The following is a 23,429-nucleotide window of genomic DNA, read 5'->3' on the forward strand; positions in this document are numbered from 1 at the left end:
CATCTCTACCATTGTAGACCTTCAGATGCTAGCTTATTCAGCCTTTTAAATGTAGCCATAACATCGTACAGTCTGAAGGACATGACTAAAAACTAAAAAAAAAATAAAAAAATAGAAAGTACTAAAAGCAGTTTTGGCTCTGCTTTCACCATTCAGTTCAAACTGCCAGTATTTAGGAGCCAGGTCGAAATTACTAAACCATTAGATACCTTTCAACATGTCCAGAAATTCATCTGTCAGTAGCAATGAGAAGGCATTCCATCATGGCCTTTACACAGAACAACTCATAAAACAGCCTGGCAACTACCACTGAAGTTGATTATGCACTCTCAGAGGGCTGGATGATCACGTCCTTTAACATTCTAGTTATCTTATTTTGTAAATCTCAAGGAAAGCCAGAAAGTTTGTTGTTTAACAGGACTTATGTGGCCTGTATCTATGCAATGGTGAGTAATGATTGTTTAACCCACTTGGTTGTTAGATCCAACAGATACCCTGGCAAGCTTAACCAACAAATCTCCGAGACTCAGATTTTTACATTTTCTCTATTAAATGCTAAAAAGTTTTTTATTTTTATTTTCCATTTTCTTATTTTCTTCTTTCGAAGCTCTACTCAAATAAGTGGTTGAGTCTAACAACGCAAAATGCATATTTTTTCTTCATGTTCATTGGTCTTAAGATTTTGGCTAGCAGTGTACATAAGTGACTCATTGACCCTCACTAAATTGAAGCTAGTATAAGACCCAATGCCCACCAAAACTGAATTCGCCTGTTACACAAGCAAAATTTATTTAGTTTCCATAATACATACATCCCTAGTATACAATTTTAGAACAAAGGTCTTCATCCTACGGCTCATAAACCCCAAATACATTAAGAAATATGACTTTTCATCCACATCAAGTTTACAACCATTTATCAGAATAAAGTGCATTTACTGGCAAGAGTGCTTCGCACCCAGATTTTAGAAATTCCTATGTCTACCAGGAACTCTATAGCCCCACCAGAAATATACACAAGCACATACCAAGCATCACCCCATTCAGACAAAAATGAATTGACCACAACCTCGTTCAATACAAACTTTGGTACCGTCCTGATTTAGAAATCAAACTCTACTTCTACTGCTTCGTCATCTGAATTTGAAACTGTCTCAACTCTTCAAAATTTAAAAACATGTATATGAAAAATAAGTTGTTCAGTTTACACTTAAAATTAAGTGACGTATGTGCTCACTAATAGAACTCTCCCAGACTGTCCAGCATGCACACTATTACTGTGCCTCAAGGATTGGCATCAGTGGGACTACATCAGTTCATAGGTGTATGGTGAGACATGATTATTAAAATTTACAGTTTTCAAATTGGACAAAAACTGACCACATAGTCAGCAGAAACTCCATAGTTAATGACATTACTGTTTCTTGTGTAGTTGACAGTTCTGCTACAAATCCTATTTTTTTCTTTTTTGCCCATCACTGGATCCATTTTTTAGAACAGAACCCAACCAATTTTCATTTAATTGCTTCAACACTCATTTGCCATGTCTGTAACTTTGCTAATTTATGGCATGTCGTCATAAATCACCATTTCCTCAGATACTATGTTCAACTTGCAACTTGTGCAGCCACTATAGATGCAATTTGGGTGGAATCTTTTAACGGCTCTTACTGAAATAAGTCCATCTATCAAGTCCCAAGATGCTATGACATCACTCTAAAACGGTTTGAATGTTGACAATAACAGTAGTGATGGTGGTAGTAGCTTTCCACTATAACAAAATGTTAAGAACAAGATCTAAAACTTCAGAGAATAAGAAATGCTGCATAATTTGATATAATAATAAAATATAGTCAGTTCGTGTTCATGACTATTGCTGGTAAGGTAGTGTTTATCACTCCAAAGCCCTGTGTTCTTTGACTGCTTATAATTCACAGTGATATCCATTACCATTTTATATATTGCATATTTAGATACAGCAGATTCTGGGCTCTTCAAAGGTATATGCAAGAAAAATTACTGGGATTGTTTGTTTTTGCCCTGCTGTCAAAAACACTATTTAACCTTTGGTTGAGGAAAGGACCCTGTGTTAAATTATTCGATGAAAATAATTCAACATCTAGCTCGTGTATCAGTAACAAATTAATTTTCCTCTCACTAATGTTTCTTTGCAAGCTTATACACTTCGTAAAGTGTTGTAGATATACATTTACAGCCAAGCTATCTGTGCTACACTAACATAAAAATAAACTTACTTGTGAAAAGTAACTCAGTATACACGATAACTAACACAGGTACAAACAATGTAGAGATACAGATTCATTTTACCAGCTAAAAATCATCTATCTTCTTAATTCTTAACTGCAAGCTAACTCGTTTACTTTTACACATAATCTAATTTTTGTTCTATATATTTCATAAAGCTATTCATTCCTCACTATTTCCGAATATTTTAGAGCTAACTTGATCTTAGCATAATGCGCCCTCTAGCATTTAAATTATAACTTTTAATTTCGATTTTAGGCTTTAATTATTATTACTATCCTGTGATTTCGTAATTATTTATGAGTTTTATTTTATATAGGTTTTAACTTTCAACCTGAAGTCTCGGTGTTACAGTTTGTTGTCTTCAATTAGTATAATAATTAAAGGCCGTCATGCGTGTCATCTATGGGAAATGATTATACGACTGTTAGGGAACTGGACTTTTTTAAAGTTTTTGTGTGGGTGTGATGGTAAATTAGAATTTCTCTTATACTGGGGAAATAAGAAACAGATTTCTACTTGTTCGTTTATCTTGTGTTGACGTTCCTTGTAATTCCAACAACCAGTTAAAATATCAAATAAAAGTCCTTGTTGACGAGAAATCCACTTGAAGTAAAAATGTATCTTCAGGTTAACCTGAAGATGACTTATGAAGGTTGAAACGATGTTTTTCGCTTTATTAATAAAAGTATTAATATTCACACCAGCCGTTCTGAGATTAGTCAAACAGAAGTTTGTTTGTTTCGAATTTCGCGCAAAGCTATATGAGGGCTATCTGCAATAGCCATTCCTTTACTAGCAGTGAAAGACTAGAGGGTAGGCGTTTAGTCAACACCACCTACCAACTCTTTTTGGTTACTTTTTTTAAAACCAGCGAACAATGGTATTGACCATCAAATTATAATGCACCCTGGGCCGAAAGGATGAGCACGTCTGGTGGGATGGGTACTTGAGCCCGAGGCCCACAAATTGTAACTTCAGCACTCTAATCACCTAGACGTGCTAGCCCATAGAAAAGTGTAACTAACCAGTATGTGAGGAAAGACAGTTTGATCTGTGAATAATGTTTGTGTTAATTATTCACTTGTGTTTTATTTCTTTTACTGTCCGAGTTTTTGCTTCCCATGAATCTATATAATTACAGATTTTATGATTAGCTTAATTTTTATTGAACTTAAATATCACATGAATATTATTCTTTAACTTCAATTTTTAAATATTCACTGTAGCAAGTTGTTGTTTTTGACAGAATATTTTTATCAGTGTATACTCTTAAACTTCAAATCTTGACAGTTTTCCCATTTTGGTGGTGAAAAAGTTAAAAAATGTACATAAACATATTTTAGTAATTGTTACTTATATTTATACAATATACTTTATATTCTGACACATTTTAAATACAAAATACAAGAGACCACTTGGCACCTGAAGAATGTTCATGCATCCCTCCTGAGAGAAATTAATAGTACCTGAAGAATGTTCATGCACCCCTCATCAGAGAAATTAATAGTACCTGAAGAATGTTCATGCACCCCTCATCAGAGAAATTAATAGTACCTGAAGAATGTTCATGCACCCCTCCTCAGAGAAATTAATAGTACCTGAAGTATGTTCATGCACCCCTCCTCAGAGAAATTAATAGTACCTGAAGAATGTTCATGCACCCCTCCTCAGAGAAATTAATAGTACCTGAAGAATGTTCATCCACCTCTCCTCAGAGAAATTAATAGTACCTGAAGAATGTTCATGCACCCCTCCTCAGAGAAATTAATAGTACCTGAAGAATGTTCATGCACCTCTCCTGAGAGAAATTAATAGTTTAATTTCCCCCTTCATTTTTCAGGAAATCACTGATTTGTCTCTCAAGACCCAGCATGACGAGGTGATTAGGGGGTTCAACTAATAATATGTGGATTGTGAGTTTAAATCCCCATTCCATCAAATCTGCACACCCTTTCAACAGTGGGGGTGTTATAATGTGATGATCAATCTCACTAATCATTGGTGAAAGAGTAACTCATGAGTTGGCAGGGTGTGGTAATGGCTAGTTGCCTTCCCTCTAGGTTTTTATACCACAAATCTGTCACATGCAACTTTCTTTGCATGTGGGGGGGAACAGGGGTATACAAAGCCAAGTTTTATTACAAGTCTTATCAGAGTTGTTCATTTCAGAAAACATTAAAAGGCATTAATTTCATTTTACCCTGACTTTTATACAAAACATATAAAAAAGTATACTCTGATTGTGAGTAGAAATTATTCTTTATTTATTAAAAAATACAGTTGATAGCTGAGAAATTTGTGTACACTTGTAGCTGTATTTATTATATCAAAATCTAACATTTTTGTTGAAAAGATCTTACCAACAAAAAGCAATCCAAGATTATAAACAGTACTAGTAATATTAGCAACAAATGGAAAACATGCTTCATACCAGGTTTAGTTCATATTAAATGCATAATTCATGTTACAATATATGAGACTAAAGGTCGTTAATGAATGGTAGCATTTATCTCAACATGCAAAAACCAAACAGTAATGTAATAACAATTAATTGGACCACTTGATAAGTTTTTGTCAGACTATTGTGTGATCTCCAGCTGGTCGATATATAAAGCTGTGTACTCTGAACACATCTTGATTGTTATTATAATCAGAATAGTTTCCTAATTAATACCACTCTGAATCTAGGAAACAGCTGTTCTACTTGTTTCCTTGCTTTTTCTTTTACTACCAGTATTATATGAGCTTTTAAACTGATGCATGTCATGATTCTACTTGAAAAGGGATTTGTAGTTTCATATGGTTTTGTGACATCAAAATGACTTTTTTGTGTTAGTTTTGTGCAGTTCAATCATTTTATCAAAATATATACATTCTTTCGTACTGTAAGAAATTTGTAAATATTAGATATTCCAATATTATTTTCCATCAGAAAGAAAAAAGCTAGTAGTTTAGAATATCTAGAAATCAGATGAAACATACGAGTCTTTGGTTAACTTGAGATACAATTAAAACATATACATTAAACATAACTTTCAAAACATTTAGAAAGATTGTGACTTCAGATTGATGAATTTAATGTAAAGCATTTCAAACTTGCAAGAGAGTTACTCTAGACCAGGGGTTCTTAACCAGGGGTGCCCGCACCCCTAGGGGGTGCGAAGATGATTCCCATGAATAATTAAAGCAAATCTATATTTTTACATAAGAGTATGCTTTATATTTCTCCTAAGAAGAAACATTTTTGCTTCAGCAGTGTTCCGAGATAAAGTTAAACCTAAACCTGATTTCCTAATGAAGTGGTAAAGTTGCATCAGATTCCAATACAGGGTAAACAAACGGGTATGTCATTTGGATAGACGAGGAAGGGACGCGTACAGGACACGTGCGCAACACGGAGAGAGAGGGAGGTTATCATCACGTCTCAGTCCACACCACCCATCCGTGTCATCAACACGTGAGTTATGGTCTCCCTGTTTCAATGTTATTTTTTTTTTCTGATACATAACAGTAGGGTGGAAGATTGGTTATGTATTATTTCAGATTTTGCTTTCTACACATTTATTTAAATGAGCGATGGGTTGTTTACATAACATACATCATCACTGTAGCAGTGTAGCCGTTACAATATTTTCATAGAATGTATTGTCATGCCTACAAATCTACTGATTAAACCAGGTATTTCAGTCTCTCCATCACATATTTTAGAGATAATTCATAAAGAAAAAGAAAACACCTACACATGAATGTGTTTCTTTTCCAGATTTGTCTGCAGTATGTCGAAGAAACAAAAGTGGAATGACGAATATGTCAAGTTTGGTTTCACCTGTACTACAGAGAAGGATGGGACACAACGTCCACAGTGTATCCTGTGCAGCACACTCTTCTCCAATGCGAACTTGAAGCCATCAAAGCTTGATGAACATTTCAAGAACAAACATGGTGGCAGGGATGCAGGAAATGACATTGTGACATTAAGGGTCAAAAGAGCTAGGTTTGATCAGGTTGGCACATTGCCGACTTATGGATTTTCGCCAACAGAGAAACCTTTACTGCGTGCTTCTTATGAAGTTGCATACCAGATTGCTAAATCAAAGAAACCCCATACAATTGGTGAGGAACTGATCAAGCCATGTGCCCTTGAAATGGCAAAGATTGTTCTCGGCAAGGAAGCTGAGAAGAAACTCCAACAAGTGTCTTTGTCAAATGATGTAATCCATAACTGAATCATCGACATGAGTGTTGACAACCTGGAACAAGTTGTAGCTGACATCAAGGCTAGTCCAGTTAAGATTAGCCTACAAGTGGATGAATCAACAGATGTATCCAACTGTTGTCAGCTATTGGCAGTAGTTCGTTACGTGAAGGAGAAAAAAGTGGAAGAAAGTTTCCTTTTCTGTCAGTCCTTAAAGACAACTGCACAAGCTATAGATGTGCTTAACAAAATACAAGAATTTTTATCAAGAAACGAACTTCACCTTGACAAAATTGGTTCAATATGTACAGATGGTGCACCAGCAATGCTGGGCAATCGTTCTGGGTTTGCTGCATTAATGAGGAAAGAAGTTCCTAATCTGAAAATCACTCACTGCTTTCTTCATCGTCACTCTCTTGCAGCAAAGACATTGCCCCCAGATCTCAAGAAAACTCTGGATATTTGTGTCAAGGTTGTAAACTTTATTCGCAGCTGAGCTTTGAATCATCGATTGTTTCAGTCACTTTGTGAGGAAATGGGTCAGGAACACACTGTTCTTTTGTACCACACTGAAGTGAGGTGGTTGTCACGTGGTCGTGTGCTGTTTCGTGTGTTTGAACTGAGAGGAGAAATTCATCAGTTTCTCCGTGAAAGGGTACAAGAACTGGCTATATATTTCAAAGAACCTAGTTTTGTTCAGATGCTTGCCTATTTGGCTAATGTGTTTTTAGCTCTCAATGAATGCAATCTCTCTCTGCAAGGAAGGGGACTCAACATTGTGACTGCAAGTGCAAAATTGGCTGAATTCAAAGAAAAACTTGTCTTGTGGATAAAGCGTGTGAAGATGGGGAATTTGGCAAATTTCCCCTGCCTGGAAGAGACAGTCACAGAAAATTCTACCCTGCATCCAGACTTTGTTGCAAAGTTGTTGAACATATGCAGATGCTGCACTTCATTTGAGGGTTACTTCTCGTGTGGAGAGCTGCAAACCTATGACAACTGGATCCTGAATCCTTTCATGCAGAATTTGGAAGATGTCAGCGGCATCAAGGAAGATCTCATCGACCTTAGACACAATCGTGAAATCCAAATGGAGTTCACCAATAGTCAGCTGGAACACTTCTGGGCTTCTCAGCTGGAAGCATACCCTGCATTAGCGAAGAAAGCTCTTGAAGTGCTGGTACCATTTGCAACTACTTACTTGTGTGAACAAGGATTTTCTTGTCTACTTCACATCCAAACAAAATGCAGAAATCGGCAGAATTCTGAACATGACATGCGAGTGGCACTCAGTACAAAGACGCCAAGATTTGATGCCATCATAGAGAAAAAACAGCAGCAACGAAGTCACTAAGTTTACTGTGCATTACAGGCTAAATAAAAACATCATTAACAAAATTGAAATTAATTTTTCATTATGTACCCTGAATTTTGTCTTGAAAAAGGTATGCTGTATGTATGAAGATTAAAAAAAATTTTGATTACATCAACTTTGTATTTTTAGCTTTTTTTATATTTAAGTTTCCAGGGGGTGCGAGAAATTATTACTGATTTGAAAGGGGTGCAAACACTGAAAAAGGTTAAGAACCACTGCTCTAGACTAATGGATTCTATGAAATATATTTCAAATCCAAAGAAGGAACACCTATTCTAAATTGATGAATAACATGAAACACACTACAAACCATGGTGTGTTTACAAAAAGTGTTATTAACTGGTTAAAAAATAGTGTCAAAACTGACAACTTGCACAAAATACTTTTCCAAGTTTTTAAAACTGTGGCATTTTAAAGAAGTTGACTCCAAGAAATATGAACAGCCTATTACAAGTTTACAATAATAATGAGAGTTGTAGCAAATAAAATTGTGCTTTAAAAAGTGTAATATTTTTTTCCTTTTGTAATGAACTGGGATCTGTAACTATTTAAAATCTTAAGAAAGTTACAAGGCTCTGTCATAGTTACTTTAGTTATTATGGTTTTAGGTAATTTGTTACTGTATTTGTATATATTAATATTAGACTGACTTACAAAAACAAGTAGCCCTTAGAATTCACCTACTTGCAAATTACTTACTTAGTAATTTTATTATTACATATAATTCTGTTAATGTTGCATTATGTGGTCATGATCTGTTAACAACGTTTCAGCAAAACCCAAACAATTTTTTTAAATGCTGGCTCCAATTATTCATTTCAGCAATGGTTAAAAATAAATATGAAAAGTACATTAACAGACATTTATACCACTATGAACTTGCCAATCAACTGAATCATATAAAAATCTAAATACACATACGTATATACATATATATGCAGAAATTATGTAATACATTACAATAAAAGTTTTGTCCTTATGAAATAAACTGTTTACACCTTGTTAGTTTCTACTACTAAAGTGTAACTTATCTAAAAAAGTTGGCACACATAGGTGCTTGCTTCCAAGTCTTATTTCAAATGATGAGTTAAAACAAAAAAAATCTCGATTTAGAAGTCTTTACTAAGTCAAGAGGGAAGGAAGAAGTCTGTAACTCCGGACTAACGTTGATAGGAAGAACCACCAGAGTTGTCTAGCAGCAGCTGACCGCATCATCAGAATCCTCCAAAGGCCCAAGAGAAAAATGAAGTTAACTAGCTGACTAGCAAGGTATAACCTATGAATAAATAAAACATGTTATCATCAACTAAAAACTATTCAAATGCAGAACTACAAAATAAGGTACTCTTTGTAACATCAAATATACCAAGTGTAAATGACAGCATATTGTAAGATATGGGTATTAGGCCTGTTATATTTTTAAATACTATACTCTTTATTCAGTCTCTTATAGATTTTCAAAAATTAAAAGAAGGTATAATAATAGTATTCCAATCACAATATATTTGACATAGTCATTGCTAATGATGTCTAACACTATTGTCTTATGACAAATGTCATTAATCATAATTACACTTTACCTGCTTGTGAAAAAAAGAGAAAAGAGTTCACACCAAAACAATATTCTGAACTAATCTATAATTTACAGAATACACTATGTTAATATTCTGAACTAATCTATAATTTACAGAATACACTATGTTAATATTCTGAACTAATCTATAATTTACAGAATACACTATGTTAATATTCTGAACTAATCTATAATTTACAGAATACACTATGTTAATATTCTGAACTAATCTATAATTTACAGAATACACTATGTTAATAATCCGAACTAATCTATAATTTACAGAATACACTATGTTAATATTCTGAACTAATCTATAATTTACATAATACACTATGTTAATATTCTGAACTAATCTATAATTTACAGAATACACTATGTTAATATTCTGAACTAATCTATAATTTACAGAATACACTATGTTAATATTCTGAACTAATCTATAATTTACAGAATACACTATGTTAATATTCTGAACTAATCTGTAATTTACAGAATACACTATGTTAATATTCTGAACTAATCTATAACTTACAGAATACACTATGTTAATATTCTGAACTAATCTATAACTTACAAAATACACTATGTTAATATTCTGAACTAATCTGTAATTTACAGAATACACTATGTTAATATTCTGAATTCTAATTTACTACACTATAACTAATCTGTAATTTACAGAATACACTATGTTAATATTCTGAACTAATCTTACAGAATACACTATGTTAATATTCTGAACTAATCTATAACTTACAAAATACACTATGTTAATATTCTGAACTAATCTATAACTTACAGAATACACTATGTTAATATTCTGAACTAATCTATAACTTACAGAATACACTATGTTAATATTCTGAACTAATCTATAATTTACAGAATACACTATGTTAATATTCTGAACTAATCTATAATTTACAGAATACACTATGTTAATATTCTGAACTAATCTGTAATTTACAGAATACACTATGTTAATATTCTGAACTAATCTACAACTTACAGAATACACTATGTTAATATTCTGAACTAATCTGTAATTTACAGAATACACTATGTTAATATTCTGAACTAATCTACAACTTACAGAATACACTATGTTAATATTCTGAACTAATCTGTAATTTACAGAATACACTATGTTAATATTCTGAACTAATCTATAACTTACAGAATATACTATGTTAATATTCTGAACTAATCTATAACTTATAGAATACACTATGTTAATATTCTGAACTAATCTATAACTTACAGAATACACTATGTTAATATTCTGAACTAATCTGTAATTTACAGAATACACTATGTTAATATTCTGAACTAATCTATAATTTACAGAAAACACTATGTTAATATTCTGAACTAATCTATAACTTACAGAATACACTATGTTAATATTCTGAACTAATCTATAACTTACAAAATACACTATGTTAATATTCTGAACTAATCTATAACTTACAGAATACACTATGTTAATATTCTGAACTAATCTATAACTTACAGAATACACTATGTTAATATTCTGAACTAATCTATAATTTACAGAATACACTATGTTAATATTCTGAACTAATCTATAATTTACAGAATACACTATGTTAATATTCTGAACTAATCTGTAATTTACAGAATACACTATGTTAATAGAATACACTATGTTGAATTCTGAACTAATCTACAACTTACAGAATACACTATGTTAATATTCTGAACTAATCTGTAATTTACAGAATACACTATGTTAATATTCTGAACTAATCTACAACTTACAGAATACACTATGTTAATATTCTGAACTAATCTGTAATTTACAGAATACACTATGTTAATATTCTGAACTAATCTACAACTTACAGAATACACTATGTTAATATTCTGAACTAATCTGTAATTTACAGAATACACTATGTTAATATTCTGAACTAATCTACAACTTACAGAATACACTATGTTAATATTCTGAACTAATCTGAACTAATTTACAGAATACACTATGTTAATATTCTGAACTAATCTATAACTGAACTATGTTAATATTCTGAATAATCTATACAGAATACACTATGTTATATTCTGACACTATGTTAATATTCTGAACTAATCTGTTACACTATGTTAATATTCTGAACTAATCTATAACTTACAGAATACACTATGTTAATATTCTGAACTAATCTATAACTAGAATACAGTTAATACACTAATGTTAATAATACACTATGTTAATATTCTGAACTAATCTGTAATTTACAGAATACACTATGTTAACATTCTGAACTAATCTACAACTTACAGAATACACTATGTTAATATCCTGAACTAATCTACAACTTACAGAATACACTATGTTAATATCCTGAACTAATCTATAACTTACAGAATACACACACACACTGACATTTTTAGGTCCAAACACATTCTATTTCACTATGAATTACACAGGTCTGACTTTTATTTTATATCTGTCATAAGAAGAAAACTTTCTTTAGTGATAGAAGTTTTTCTTAAAATTTTGAAATAATAATGAAATAAATGAATACAATTTTAAAGCATCAGATTATACTTTTATTTGACAAAATGTGTGTACTATTAAGAAACAAGCTGAAGAAATGCATTTTTTACCTTCTAAGACTCTTTCTAGCAGCTGGAAGTGTAGAGGGATCCTCTTTTAATAAGTATTTCCTAGATCCCAGTACATAGTCTTCAAAGTATTTTGGCCAGTCAAGATTTTTAATAGAAAAGTCAAAAGTCTAACAGATGGATGAAAATTTAGCATATTAACAATATAAATAATATAATAAATATCAAAATGTTTGTCACAAGTTATAAATGTTTAAAACATAACTTCTGATGGTTTAATGTCATAATACAACTGGGATGATTCCTGCTGCTTCACACTGTAAAATTAACTTCTTCATTCTAAGAAATGGCTCCTATATAATAATATTGTATATTCACATAAATATTCTTATTGTAAAAGATTTACAACAAAAAGTTTTTACTCAATTCTAAGTCATTGTTATTAAAAACTTACCCTTTTTTCTAATACATAACAACCATAGATATACATAGATAAGTTTGCCATATTTTGTATGCTTTACATTTGTTTGCTATATGCATAGATAAGTTTTAATATAACAAATCACTCATTATTCAGTTGTTTACAATAATTACTAGATAAATAAACATTTACTTCTCTGTCCTTCCCAACCAGCTGTTTATACAAAGTCTGAACATTGCTACTGTGGAACACCCATTCATGAGTTGTAAAGTACTCTAAACAGTTTATAGCCCGGTTGAGACGACAATACAACTGCACCATTCTGGAATAGAAACCATATTCATTTACTTATTAACTAAAAATACCAATTAATAATCAAAAAATGAGTGTCATGAAGAAATGAGTTTGAAAAATAATCTAGTTGCAAGAAATTTCTAAAATTTTCATTTTAATAATGATATTGATCAGTTTTTATTTGGTTCTTCAGTTAACGTGTTATTCAAATCTACAATGGCTCACAAACACCATGTTATTAATTATCATAATAAATTGGTATAATTAAGTAATTTATTTTTAGGAGAACCTACCATGGTTCGATAGAACATTGAGGCATCTTCTTCAGATATGAAAATATATATTGTATGCCCCCACCCCCCAGGAAAATAAATCACTTTAATATGCTTGGAAATCATTGTTTGCCAATTTATTATAGCATTGACATAATGTAAATCCATATTCAAGTTATAATTTCGAGAAAATCAACTGATACAAATTTTTTGTTGCCAATATATATATTTAAAAAAATGATAAAATATTTTGCTTCTAATTTAAGCATTTGAACGATGAAATGTTCAGTTCAAGTCTGCATTAATTGATTTTATTTCTTTTACTGTACGTTTTCAAAGTTAAATTCAATACAAAAAGATACAAGAGAACAAAAAATCACTTCACCAATTGCAACATTTTAATATATACGAGTTGTATTTCATTCCTTCAGAAAAGGAAATATAGTATTAGAATGATGTAAAAACCTATTATCATGAATTGAACTGTTATAACCAATTTAATAAGGAAAAGACCTGAAACTCAACTGAGCCTCATCTGTGTAGTGTAAGGTACCTATAAGTAATGTACATAATATATGTATTCAAGGTGTCTACTACCAATAGCTCTTGAAATGTAATTATTTTTTGTTATAATACTATGTATATAATCAGTGGTGTCGAGAAAACCCACTTGTAGAGAAATATACATGTAAAAACGGCTTGTTTGAGTCTACGTAAAAACTTTTCTCAACCCAAACAAGCCGTTTTTTCTTATATATAATACTATCTATATGCTATTATTATTACTAATATGAGCTTCACAGTATTAACTATACACATTATAGGTAAAGTACAGTTTGACCAATACTAAAATCATAATATCTCTTTGGTTTCTTTTTCAATATAATACAATACGTTACTTCAACCCTAAACTGCACATTATAATTAATTACATTGTATTAAAATGAGTCACATGACAACTATTGCAGATAGGAAATAGTAGGCTTCATAACTATATTTCAAAATGGCATTTCATTAGTAGTGTGATGCCATTAAAACAACTGATTACTTTGAGAAGCATGTGTAATTGCCCTTACTGATACAAAACATTCACGCACACACACACTCAGATCATAAAGATGTGTTTAAATTATTAATTAAGAATTTAGAAGGTGAAGATATTCCTCATACTTAACAGCATTTACAAGCAAAGGAAAATGCATCAGTTAGGGTACCAGAACCATTCAGAAAGAGACTTGCAACAAACCCCTAACCATAGTAAGTGTGCAGAATCTTGCAACAAGTGAAAACCTGTAAACACAAAGGTCAGTGGCAAAATATATCCACTAGCCTCAAACTTTTATTTTATACAAATATAATTGTTAAACAATTGCATCATATTTGCTTTTATATGACAGGTTTTAATATGCAACCTTTTTGCACTGTATTTTTTTCAAAAGAGAATTTTTCAGTTTCAGAAAAAAATTGGCAAGAAAATAAATTTATCAATAAAATAAAAGGAACTTGAGTTTTTCATTGTTTATGCTTTGCTGAATAATCAGTTTTCAATGATAATTGAATTAATAAAAACTGTTCAGTAATATAATACTTAACACTGGATGCCAATCAAAGTATCAACAATGGACAGACAGCACACAGACTATCATGAAAACAATTACAGGTGGTTGCAATAAATACATCAATGAGAAAATAACAGTATACTTCAAGAACTACACAACAAATTAACATAAACATTTCTTTTTATCACCTTCTGTCAACTAAGATAACCAATTTCTATACTGATGAGTGCATAACCACAGATGATTTTGATGTTCCATACAAATTTACATGCTAAAAGGCTGATGAACATACCTTTCTAGTCCTGGACTGCAATATTTGGAAATAACAAGTATTCATTATATAATACAGTTTATAAGTACAGAAAAAATAATTACACAAAACTCTGGAAAGCTTTACAGCACTGGAGTTTTCTACAATTCCGAAAATATTTTAGCATGTCTGTTTATGTACATAATTCTGTATCTAGGACATGTAGAAACATTTCTGATCTAACTATTTCATTAAATTTCAAAAGGTTTTGATAAATAACCAAGTAATTGTTTTTGGGAATTTCTATTCACAAATTCAGTTTAAAGAATTGTAACTGCAATAAGTTTTCCAAAGTTTCTAAAAGCACAGATAGAATTTAGTTTCACAAGAAATTACATTTACTAAATATGCACTGTAGGCAGAAAAGAATCACAAAACTATTGCCAAAAGTATCACAAAGGATAACATTTGATAGAAATTATCATTTGAATTACAATACACATATATGAAAGGGTGTATAATACTTATAAGTGTCAATTTCATATCTATTGTAAACTTTTCATATCACTTCTGGTATACCAGAGCCTTTATAAATACAACTAACTAAAATCCCAAATACACTAGAATACTATGTCAGATTAATCGGTTTCAGAATTCAGTATGTCATGCAGACACCATATAACTAAGTATAACTTAATATAAGTTTTATTAATAAAGGAAAGAAACTGTAAAATTAGGAAATTATTAATGATATTTTCTGCTTTGTATTTTATTTGAATTTTATGAATTATTTGTTTTGGGCTGGCTTGGGAGCAAGATCTCACAAGATATAATTTTTTAAACTGTAAGCCCTGAGCCTGATTTCTCTGTGTTTACCATATAACACAGTACCATTTAGTTGCTTTTCAGAAATAAAACCAACTTAATGGATATAATAAAGTTTGACCTCACTGTGGGTATTACAACCATTAAAAAGGACTGTCTATGTTGTGGTAATAGTTTTGATGTTGCCAAGGTAACTTCAGTGTTGGAAATAGACTTTTCACCATGAAAAAATAAAATTTAACTGGAGATAAAGTTTTGCAACTGATGTTCTGAATAATTTGATGGTCATAGCTAAAGAAAGGGAAGACAAGGCTTCTAAAAGTTGACCATGACATAAAGAGGATAGGGGTGGAGAAGACTGAAGTATGAATATTAATTTTTTTCTATTTTACTTAACTTGTCAATAATACAGTATCAACATTAGCTTTGTTTTTTAGTATATTTTATATGATCCAAAGTTTTATTTTGCTAATGGTTAATTTTCATTATCTTCTTTTGATCATTCAAATATGGATCAATTCCATTCCACTTTAACATATTTGTAATGAAGTTTTTAAACTTTGACATTTTAAAATTTCCAAGGACTAACTTTTTAATGCATATATATATTCCATGAAATGCATAATATTTCTGCCAGTGTTCTCAAAAGAGCTGGGTAATGAAGCATATAATTATGTGGTCATCTAACAGTTTCATGTGCAGTGCTGTAAATTTCATTGCACACAATAATTGGTACTAGTTGTACATTTTATTCAGAAAGTGTCCATAAAAGTGACATGTTTACAAAACATGACTTAGATTACATTTATTATACCACAATTCATGAAATTCATAGTAATTATTAATTACATTATGTAACAAAATTTTTACTTTTTTTTTGTTCCTGAGTAGAAAGTGTTATTTCCCAATTGCTTATGCCTAAAGTAAATGGAAAAGACCTATTTTTCTCTTCAAACTTTGCTTTTGTGACCTGGGTAATGAAATTTTCAAATTTACCCATTTTCTAGAACATTCCAGGTAGATTCAGTGCTGAGTAGCTGATAAAGAATTTTCAAGAACTTTCTAGAATGTTGCAGAACTTACAAGAATTTTGAAAAATGTTATAGAACTTATGAGAATTTTCAAGAATGTTGTAGAAATTATGAGAAATTTCAAGAACCTTTTAGAATTTTCTAGAACTTTCCATAGAAATATATATGCAGGGGCTCATCACTCACCACTTCAGTTTAGTACCAGCTGCCTAAATGAACACATACACCTATCTGATTTCATCCGAGATGGCATAAAGAAGCTGCAAGCATTCTCCAGATGCATTCTGCTACGTATATAGCAATTTATCAAGACAAGAGTGAAAAAGTACTCTGTGACAGCATCTGCTAAAATGTGTGAAACCTACAAGACATATAAAACCTGAGCACATCATTATACCTGTGAACACTGAAAAAAACTCTAGAAGGTAAGATGGACAATTTTTGCTTGCTTGAATAGCAAGATTTTATAGTTAACAAATTTTAAACCTTTTAAAATTTAAACGTCTTTTTTAATTTCCAATAGTGTAGAAAAAATATCACAAAATATTTTCCATGAACCTCTTACACATTAATTGTGGATGAAACAAATTTATTCTTCAGAATAACAATTTTGTTTTGCTCTTTTGCAGGATGGTACACAGAGGAAAAGAGAGCCATGAAGTTTGCTATTTCAAGAATTTGGCATGAACTCAGTGACCACTCAAATAATTGCTACTTCTTCATGGTGGACCCTTCCAAACATCGGGCTGGCAAGAATGCATCTGCTATCATGTATCCAGACCTTCCATCATCCATCACCCCAGTGCCACACTGCCCTGAGCTCCCTGTACCAACTCCACCAGAGAGAAAGCAGCCATCCTCAGAAGAGAGCAGCAAATCAGAAGAGGAGGTAGACATTAAAGATTCAGATTACAACTTCGGAGATGCAGTTGGTGAGAGTAATTCATACTACCCGGACCAAAGAGACCTCAATGACTTGATCAGAGATCCTGGTTTAACAGAGTTGAATGCCAAGCTTTTGACCTCTAGGCTCAAGGAGTGAGATTTGTTGGATGAAAGTGTGCAAGTCACAAGTGAGAAAAAGCATCACCAACATTTTTCAAGCTTCTTCACTCGTCAAGATAGGATCTATTTCTGTCACAATGTATCTGGTATGTGTGAGGCAATTTGAATCGCCTGTAACCTGAATTGATAGCTTTATTGATAGCTCATCCAGAAACCTCAAAGCTGTGCTGCTCCATAATGGGAATAAGTATCCATCTCTTCCTCTGGCTCATTCAGCGCACCTCGAAGAGGAATACAACAGTGTCAAGACCTTGCTAGAAGCCTTGAAGTATGACTGGGTGGTTATTGGAGACTTCAAAATGGTGACATTCCTGATGGGTCTCCAAGGAGGCTTTACCAAGTTTCCCTATTATCTTTGCCTTTGGGACAGCAGGGACACTGCAGTACACTACAACAGGAAGCACTGGCCACAACAGACCCTGAGTCTGTTCCCTGCAGAGTTCCCTGCAGGGAGGCACAATGTCAAATGTGAGCCACTAATGGACCTCCAGAAGGTGTTGTTCCCACTATTGCACACAAAATTGGGTATTATAAAACAATTTGTCACAACTCTTGATAAGGAGTCTGCAGCCTTCAAGTATCTTTGAGACTTCTTACCTAAGCTGTCTGAGGCAAAGGTCAAAGCTGGAGTTTTTGTTGGACCACAAATAAAGAAGATCCTGGAATGCACAGAATTCCCCAAGAAGCTCAGTAGGAAGGAGGAAAAAGCTTGTAAAACCAGTAACAGTGGTTTAGGGCTTCTTGGGAAATCACAAAGCCAAAAATTATGTGAAATTGGTTGAGGCTCTGGTGAAGAACTACAGCAAAATGGGCTGCAGAATGTCCCTGAAAGACCATATCCTTGACACTCATCTTGATAAATTCAAGATAAACATGGGAGCATACTCAGAGGAGCAAGGTGAGTGCTCCACCAAGATATACTGGACTTTGAATGCCACTACCAAGGAGCGTATAATGAAAACATGATGGGAGACTATATTTGGGGGCTGATATGTGAAAGTGACTTACATTACAGTCGCAAATCTCGAAAAACTACTCACTTCTAAACATTTTTGTATAACTTTAGTATAAATACATGTAAATCTTGATTCATATGTTGTTTTATTCAGACCTTATGTAATTCAAAATGTGCAAATTTGCCCGTTTTTACATAGAAAATAGGTTAATTTCTAAATTTCATTATCCAGGTCACAAAAGCAAAGTTTGATGGGAATCATGGCCATTTTGCAACATAAGCAATTAAGAAATAACACATACTATCCAGTAACATGTGTTACATAGTGTTATTATTTGTTCTCTACATCCAAGATTACAATTCAGTGAAGTCAATGACATCATTCTTTGAGCTCTATTCTGTTGCTATTTCGCAAACATTACATGATTGAGAACTTTAGATCAGATAATTCAATGGTCATAGTTTTAGTCGTCTAAGTTGTCAATCTCTAAGCCAACTTGTGAAACTACAGAAGTTCTTTTTAAAATTATCCAAAGGGGAGAAGAAAAGTAATAACTAATAGCATTTTTTACTTTCATTACATATAACATAATGATATTTCAGGAATAAAAACAACAAAGAAAGCTCTAGTTCACATTTCCATTGCAATACTTGTTATTTTTCAATAATTAGAAAAGAAACACACAAAAAAGCTATTTCAAATATGCAAATTTTGGAAAATATCTCACAAAAAATGTGCCATTGTGATATGAGCTACAGAAAAGTAACATACGCTAATTTAAGTACAAAATTTAAGGAAAAACTTGATAAATATTTGAATATTAGGGGGTGGCTTTGAGTGTCTTATTTTTATCTTAGAGTTTAGTCTGGTGTATAGCACAGCCTAGATGGACAAACAGATCCCTTATTGATCTTAAATTATATGTAAATATTACATTATCTCAATGTCATTATCATATACTAAAACTAGTCAGCTTTTATAAAATAAGCATAGTAGAATCTAAATTTATAATTTGATTTTAAATACCTTGGCATATCTTGTATTGCCAACTTCTTATAAAATACTCAAATTTAAAAAACATCTTAACCCTATTGATACAGGCCATGAGTCAAAGTTCATGTCATTGTGTTTGTTGACTTGCATTGAAAATTTTACTGAACTACTATTTTATGAATTCATGTTTGTTATCAAATTATAGATTATAATTCAAATTTTGGTATTATATATATATATATATATATATATTAATTAATTAATTTTTCAATTTAAAAATAATTACTAAAAGAACAAATATCCATGTTAATTTTGGTGAGTCACAGAGTATGTTGAATGCAACAATGGTTTAAATTAGATGTTCATAGTGTGAAAATACAAAATCTATAGTTTTGAACAAATTAAGAACTGAAATTACTGATATTAATGAGCTATAACATAAAATATGTAATTCTTTTCTATTTGCTGTGATATCACTCATGTACAAAATCAAACCCATTGGTCCCACTCACTTATTTCCATTTCTGGAAACAGTCAGTTACATACATTTACTTGATTATATGGTATGTGAATAACCAAATGAAAGCTCACAATGCTTCCTTTATGGATTTTTCAGCCATTTTCATGTGTTAGGACACAATCTTGTTCTTTTGAAACAAGATTTCAAGGAGGTAGGTTGAGTCTTTAATCTACTTAAAATTTCATATTTTCTTCGATCAAAATACAACTTTGTTACAAAACTTCATAAATTATAATGAAACTTTATGGTATGAATATCGTAATTTATCATTTTCTGATTATTTAAATATATATACACACAACCTAAAAATAATTATTTCATTTTACATCCTCCAAGTGCAAGATTTCTTAAGGTTTAGCAAACTACTAAAAGCAGTAACCAAGTACAAAGGTCATGACAAAAAGAGATAATTGATTGCTTTATTCCTTTATTTACTGTTCTGTGTTTTAAGAAAAATAAGTTTAAGAGCTTGTTTGTAAATAGTAATAAATTATATACATATATAATGTATAATAATTGATATGTGACTGTATTTTACAAAATACTTATCCACTAAAACATGGCCAAGAAAGGTCACTTTGTAAAGACTAAAGGTCAGTGTTATATTACTGGATATGGTGACTTCAGTGTACGTGTGATGCATTGTTGTAACTTCTGTACTGTCAGCCAGGCGTAACTGGAAAGTCAGTATATTAAAAAATAAGAATAAATATAAATGTATAATATTATGAGTTCAAGCTATTTTGACTAAACATCTGTGTTTTCATGTTATAATCTGTAGTCACTCTAGAACGAAAAAGGTGTAATTTATATTTATTCCCTAATTTCTAACACTGGTTACGAGGTCAGTCAAACTGACAGACCCCATATAGTTAGGGTAGAGAAAATAACAGCCAAAACATAAAATTTTACTGAAAAGAAACATTTGAAATGTAGTTAGAAGATTTTAAATATTAAACAAATAATACTTGATATTTTGGGGACAGAGAATAGTTTTTTAATCATGACATGAAAATCACCTTGCCCTTGGACTAGTAACAAAACAGATTTGATATTTTAACAGACTGATCTGCAGTAAAAATACTTCATTAAAAAATCTGATCTTTTCTGCACAAAAGACTTGAAATCGTTACTAGGAGTCTACCACATTTCTTGAAGATATACATACAACATTAAAAGTTATGTTATAAATATTTTACGCTTGCAAATGTGTGTATGAACTAATTTATTTTATATCAAGTCTGTTGTGAAAGGGTTAACTCATACGAACATTCTAGTACGCTACTTTGTTCTCTCTGAATGGAACTTTAAACTTCACATTCTGTTGGTTAAGGATCAGTTGTTCTGTCATTTAGGGCCAAAGAAATTTATAAGTGTTGCAAGATCAAAAGTTCATCAAATCATCATATTTAAATCTACAAAAAATGTCTGCCCTTTAGCCAAACACATTGTTTGCTATAAAAAATGACTATTTCCAACATAACATTATTGAGGGACAACACCCTGCTATTTGTTCTATTTTACTTAACAAAAACATTTAGATCTTGGTAAGTAAAATGCTTTAAGTTCCCAACCAATTAGAAAAAAAAATTCAGGTGCAAAGATTTTGAGAAATAAATACAGTAGCAGAAATTTCCAATAACAATTAACTATAGACTGACATTGTCCTTTTCTAACAGTTAAACAAAAATTAGATTTAACAAAATCTCTCTGTTTGTGTGAACTCAAACTTTTGTAATAAAATTATTGAGAGAGAGATATAGCTTTATTAATAAAAGGTCTCATTAGAGTACTACTGAAGTTGCTTGGAAAGGTGCCATATAAACATTATGCTCAAATTGTAATTTAAAAAAAAAAAGAGAGGAAAGAGCAACATTCTACTATTTTAAAGACAAGCTTATGTAAGAGATGTAAAAAATCATAATGTTACTGCTAATTAAAATAAAATGTTTTGAATTTTGCATCAGACAGAACAAAATGTCATACCAGGTCATGATAGTAATCTCTCTCATGTAACATTGGCATACCTTGGTTTTCGGCCCATCAATCGTGCAGCAAAGTCAAGCAAGTGAGCTGGGATCTGGTGGTGAATAAATACATAAATCTGGTTCCAGATTCGATTGCTCTTGAAACTACCACCAGGGTACCGTAAAACTTCTCTGCTTGGGTGTGTATATACTAATGAAAAGATAATGGACTCGACTTCTTTCCATGAGAGCCGGTTCTGGGAGCCAGAAGTACAGTTGTAAATCATGATGTTATTTGGTCTGCATGGGACAAACAGAAATGGTATAGTTGTAAGGAACCTTTAAATACAGTTCCTGAATAAATTGAAACTTATCTTTCAAGGCTTGCAAAAAAAAAAGAGATTATTACCTATAACAACATCAATATGTTTTTAATCTTAAAACTCATGCCACAGTTTTCAAAATTTATATACAAATCGTTACATTGTAATGAGATGTATAGTTTTACATATTAATAGATGTCTAAAATTATGGAAGATGTTTTCATGACTTTACTGAGAGATGTCTGGGATTTTAAAGAGAGACATCTAATACCTTAATAAAATATGGCTCCATGATTTAGATGGAAGGCACTGATATCTTGGAGAGAATGCTGTTGCACCTGTGATACAGTGTATTTCTTATTCAATGTAAGCAAAATTAGAATTTAAAAATATAGTTTCTAAAATATTTAAAATTATCTTTAGAGAGCTGAAAAATTAGTACAAGGTATTACCTATAGTAATAGGTGTCTTTACCTCAAAATCCATGTCACTGTTTACAAAATGTACAGATGTACCATGACAATGTGTTCACATATTTCCAAACATTTTATCTCTGACATATCAGGCAAAACTCAAGACTTTAAAGACTTGCATATGCAATAATATTTCACCTTTCCCTCATAATTCTACCAAATTAACATCCCTTTAACTTGTAGTCTGATTATATTGGCTATTAAAAACATTAGAACATACTTACTTCAAACAATAACTATACAAACTTGATCTTAGAACAAAGACAATGTAACTTGATAGCATACAATAAAATCTTATGTTTTACTTATAAAAGAATAGTTGATTTATCCTATCATCAAATACAATGAATGAATACAATTATCACCAAATAAACAATCACAGATTTGAACAACCTACAAAGATTTTGTTACAATAAACATCAGTAGTTGCTACAGCTAAACATCATGGTTTGCACCAGCTTATATTCAGATGTTA

General features: G+C 31.6%; 3 protein-coding genes and 1 pseudogene across 4 annotated transcripts in view; 3 read left to right on the plus strand and 1 right to left on the minus strand.

Moving 5' to 3' along the window:
• The first annotated feature begins 6,043 nt into the window (after nucleotides 1–6,043).
• Nucleotides 6,044–6,493, plus strand: LOC143257694 (protein FAM200C-like). Its single transcript, XM_076516735.1, has one exon. The coding sequence runs from the start codon at nucleotides 6,044–6,046 to the stop codon at nucleotides 6,491–6,493; it is 450 nt and encodes a 149-aa protein (XP_076372850.1).
• Nucleotides 6,494–6,502: 9 nt separating this feature from the next.
• On the plus strand, nucleotides 6,503–6,958 carry LOC143257695 (protein FAM200C-like). Its single transcript, XM_076516736.1, has 2 exons — nucleotides 6,503–6,589; nucleotides 6,671–6,958. Exons 1-2 carry the CDS (start codon nucleotides 6,503–6,505, stop codon nucleotides 6,956–6,958), a joined length of 375 nt encoding a protein of 124 aa, XP_076372851.1.
• A 39-nt stretch (nucleotides 6,959–6,997) lies between these two features.
• Nucleotides 6,998–8,731, plus strand: LOC143257696 (protein FAM200C-like). Its single transcript, XM_076516737.1, has 2 exons — nucleotides 6,998–7,642; nucleotides 8,660–8,731. Exons 1-2 carry the CDS (start codon nucleotides 6,998–7,000, stop codon nucleotides 8,729–8,731), a joined length of 717 nt encoding a protein of 238 aa, XP_076372852.1.
• LOC143255979 (putative fatty acyl-CoA reductase CG5065) overlaps nucleotides 8,150–23,429 on the minus strand; it is a 96,229-nt pseudogene continuing 80,949 nt past the window's right edge. Inside the window, exons 11-15 of the transcript XR_013030948.1 lie at nucleotides 22,219–22,458; nucleotides 14,844–14,858; nucleotides 12,619–12,748; nucleotides 12,048–12,175; nucleotides 8,150–9,113 (exon numbers count right to left, since the gene is read on the minus strand). The product of XR_013030948.1 is annotated as a putative fatty acyl-CoA reductase CG5065 (transcript). The remainder of the gene's footprint in view (nucleotides 9,114–12,047; nucleotides 12,176–12,618; nucleotides 12,749–14,843; nucleotides 14,859–22,218; nucleotides 22,459–23,429) is intronic.

This window comes from Tachypleus tridentatus, chromosome 7, assembly GCF_004210375.1.
Source record: "Tachypleus tridentatus isolate NWPU-2018 chromosome 7, ASM421037v1, whole genome shotgun sequence".
NCBI lineage: Eukaryota > Metazoa > Arthropoda > Merostomata > Xiphosura > Limulidae > Tachypleus > Tachypleus tridentatus.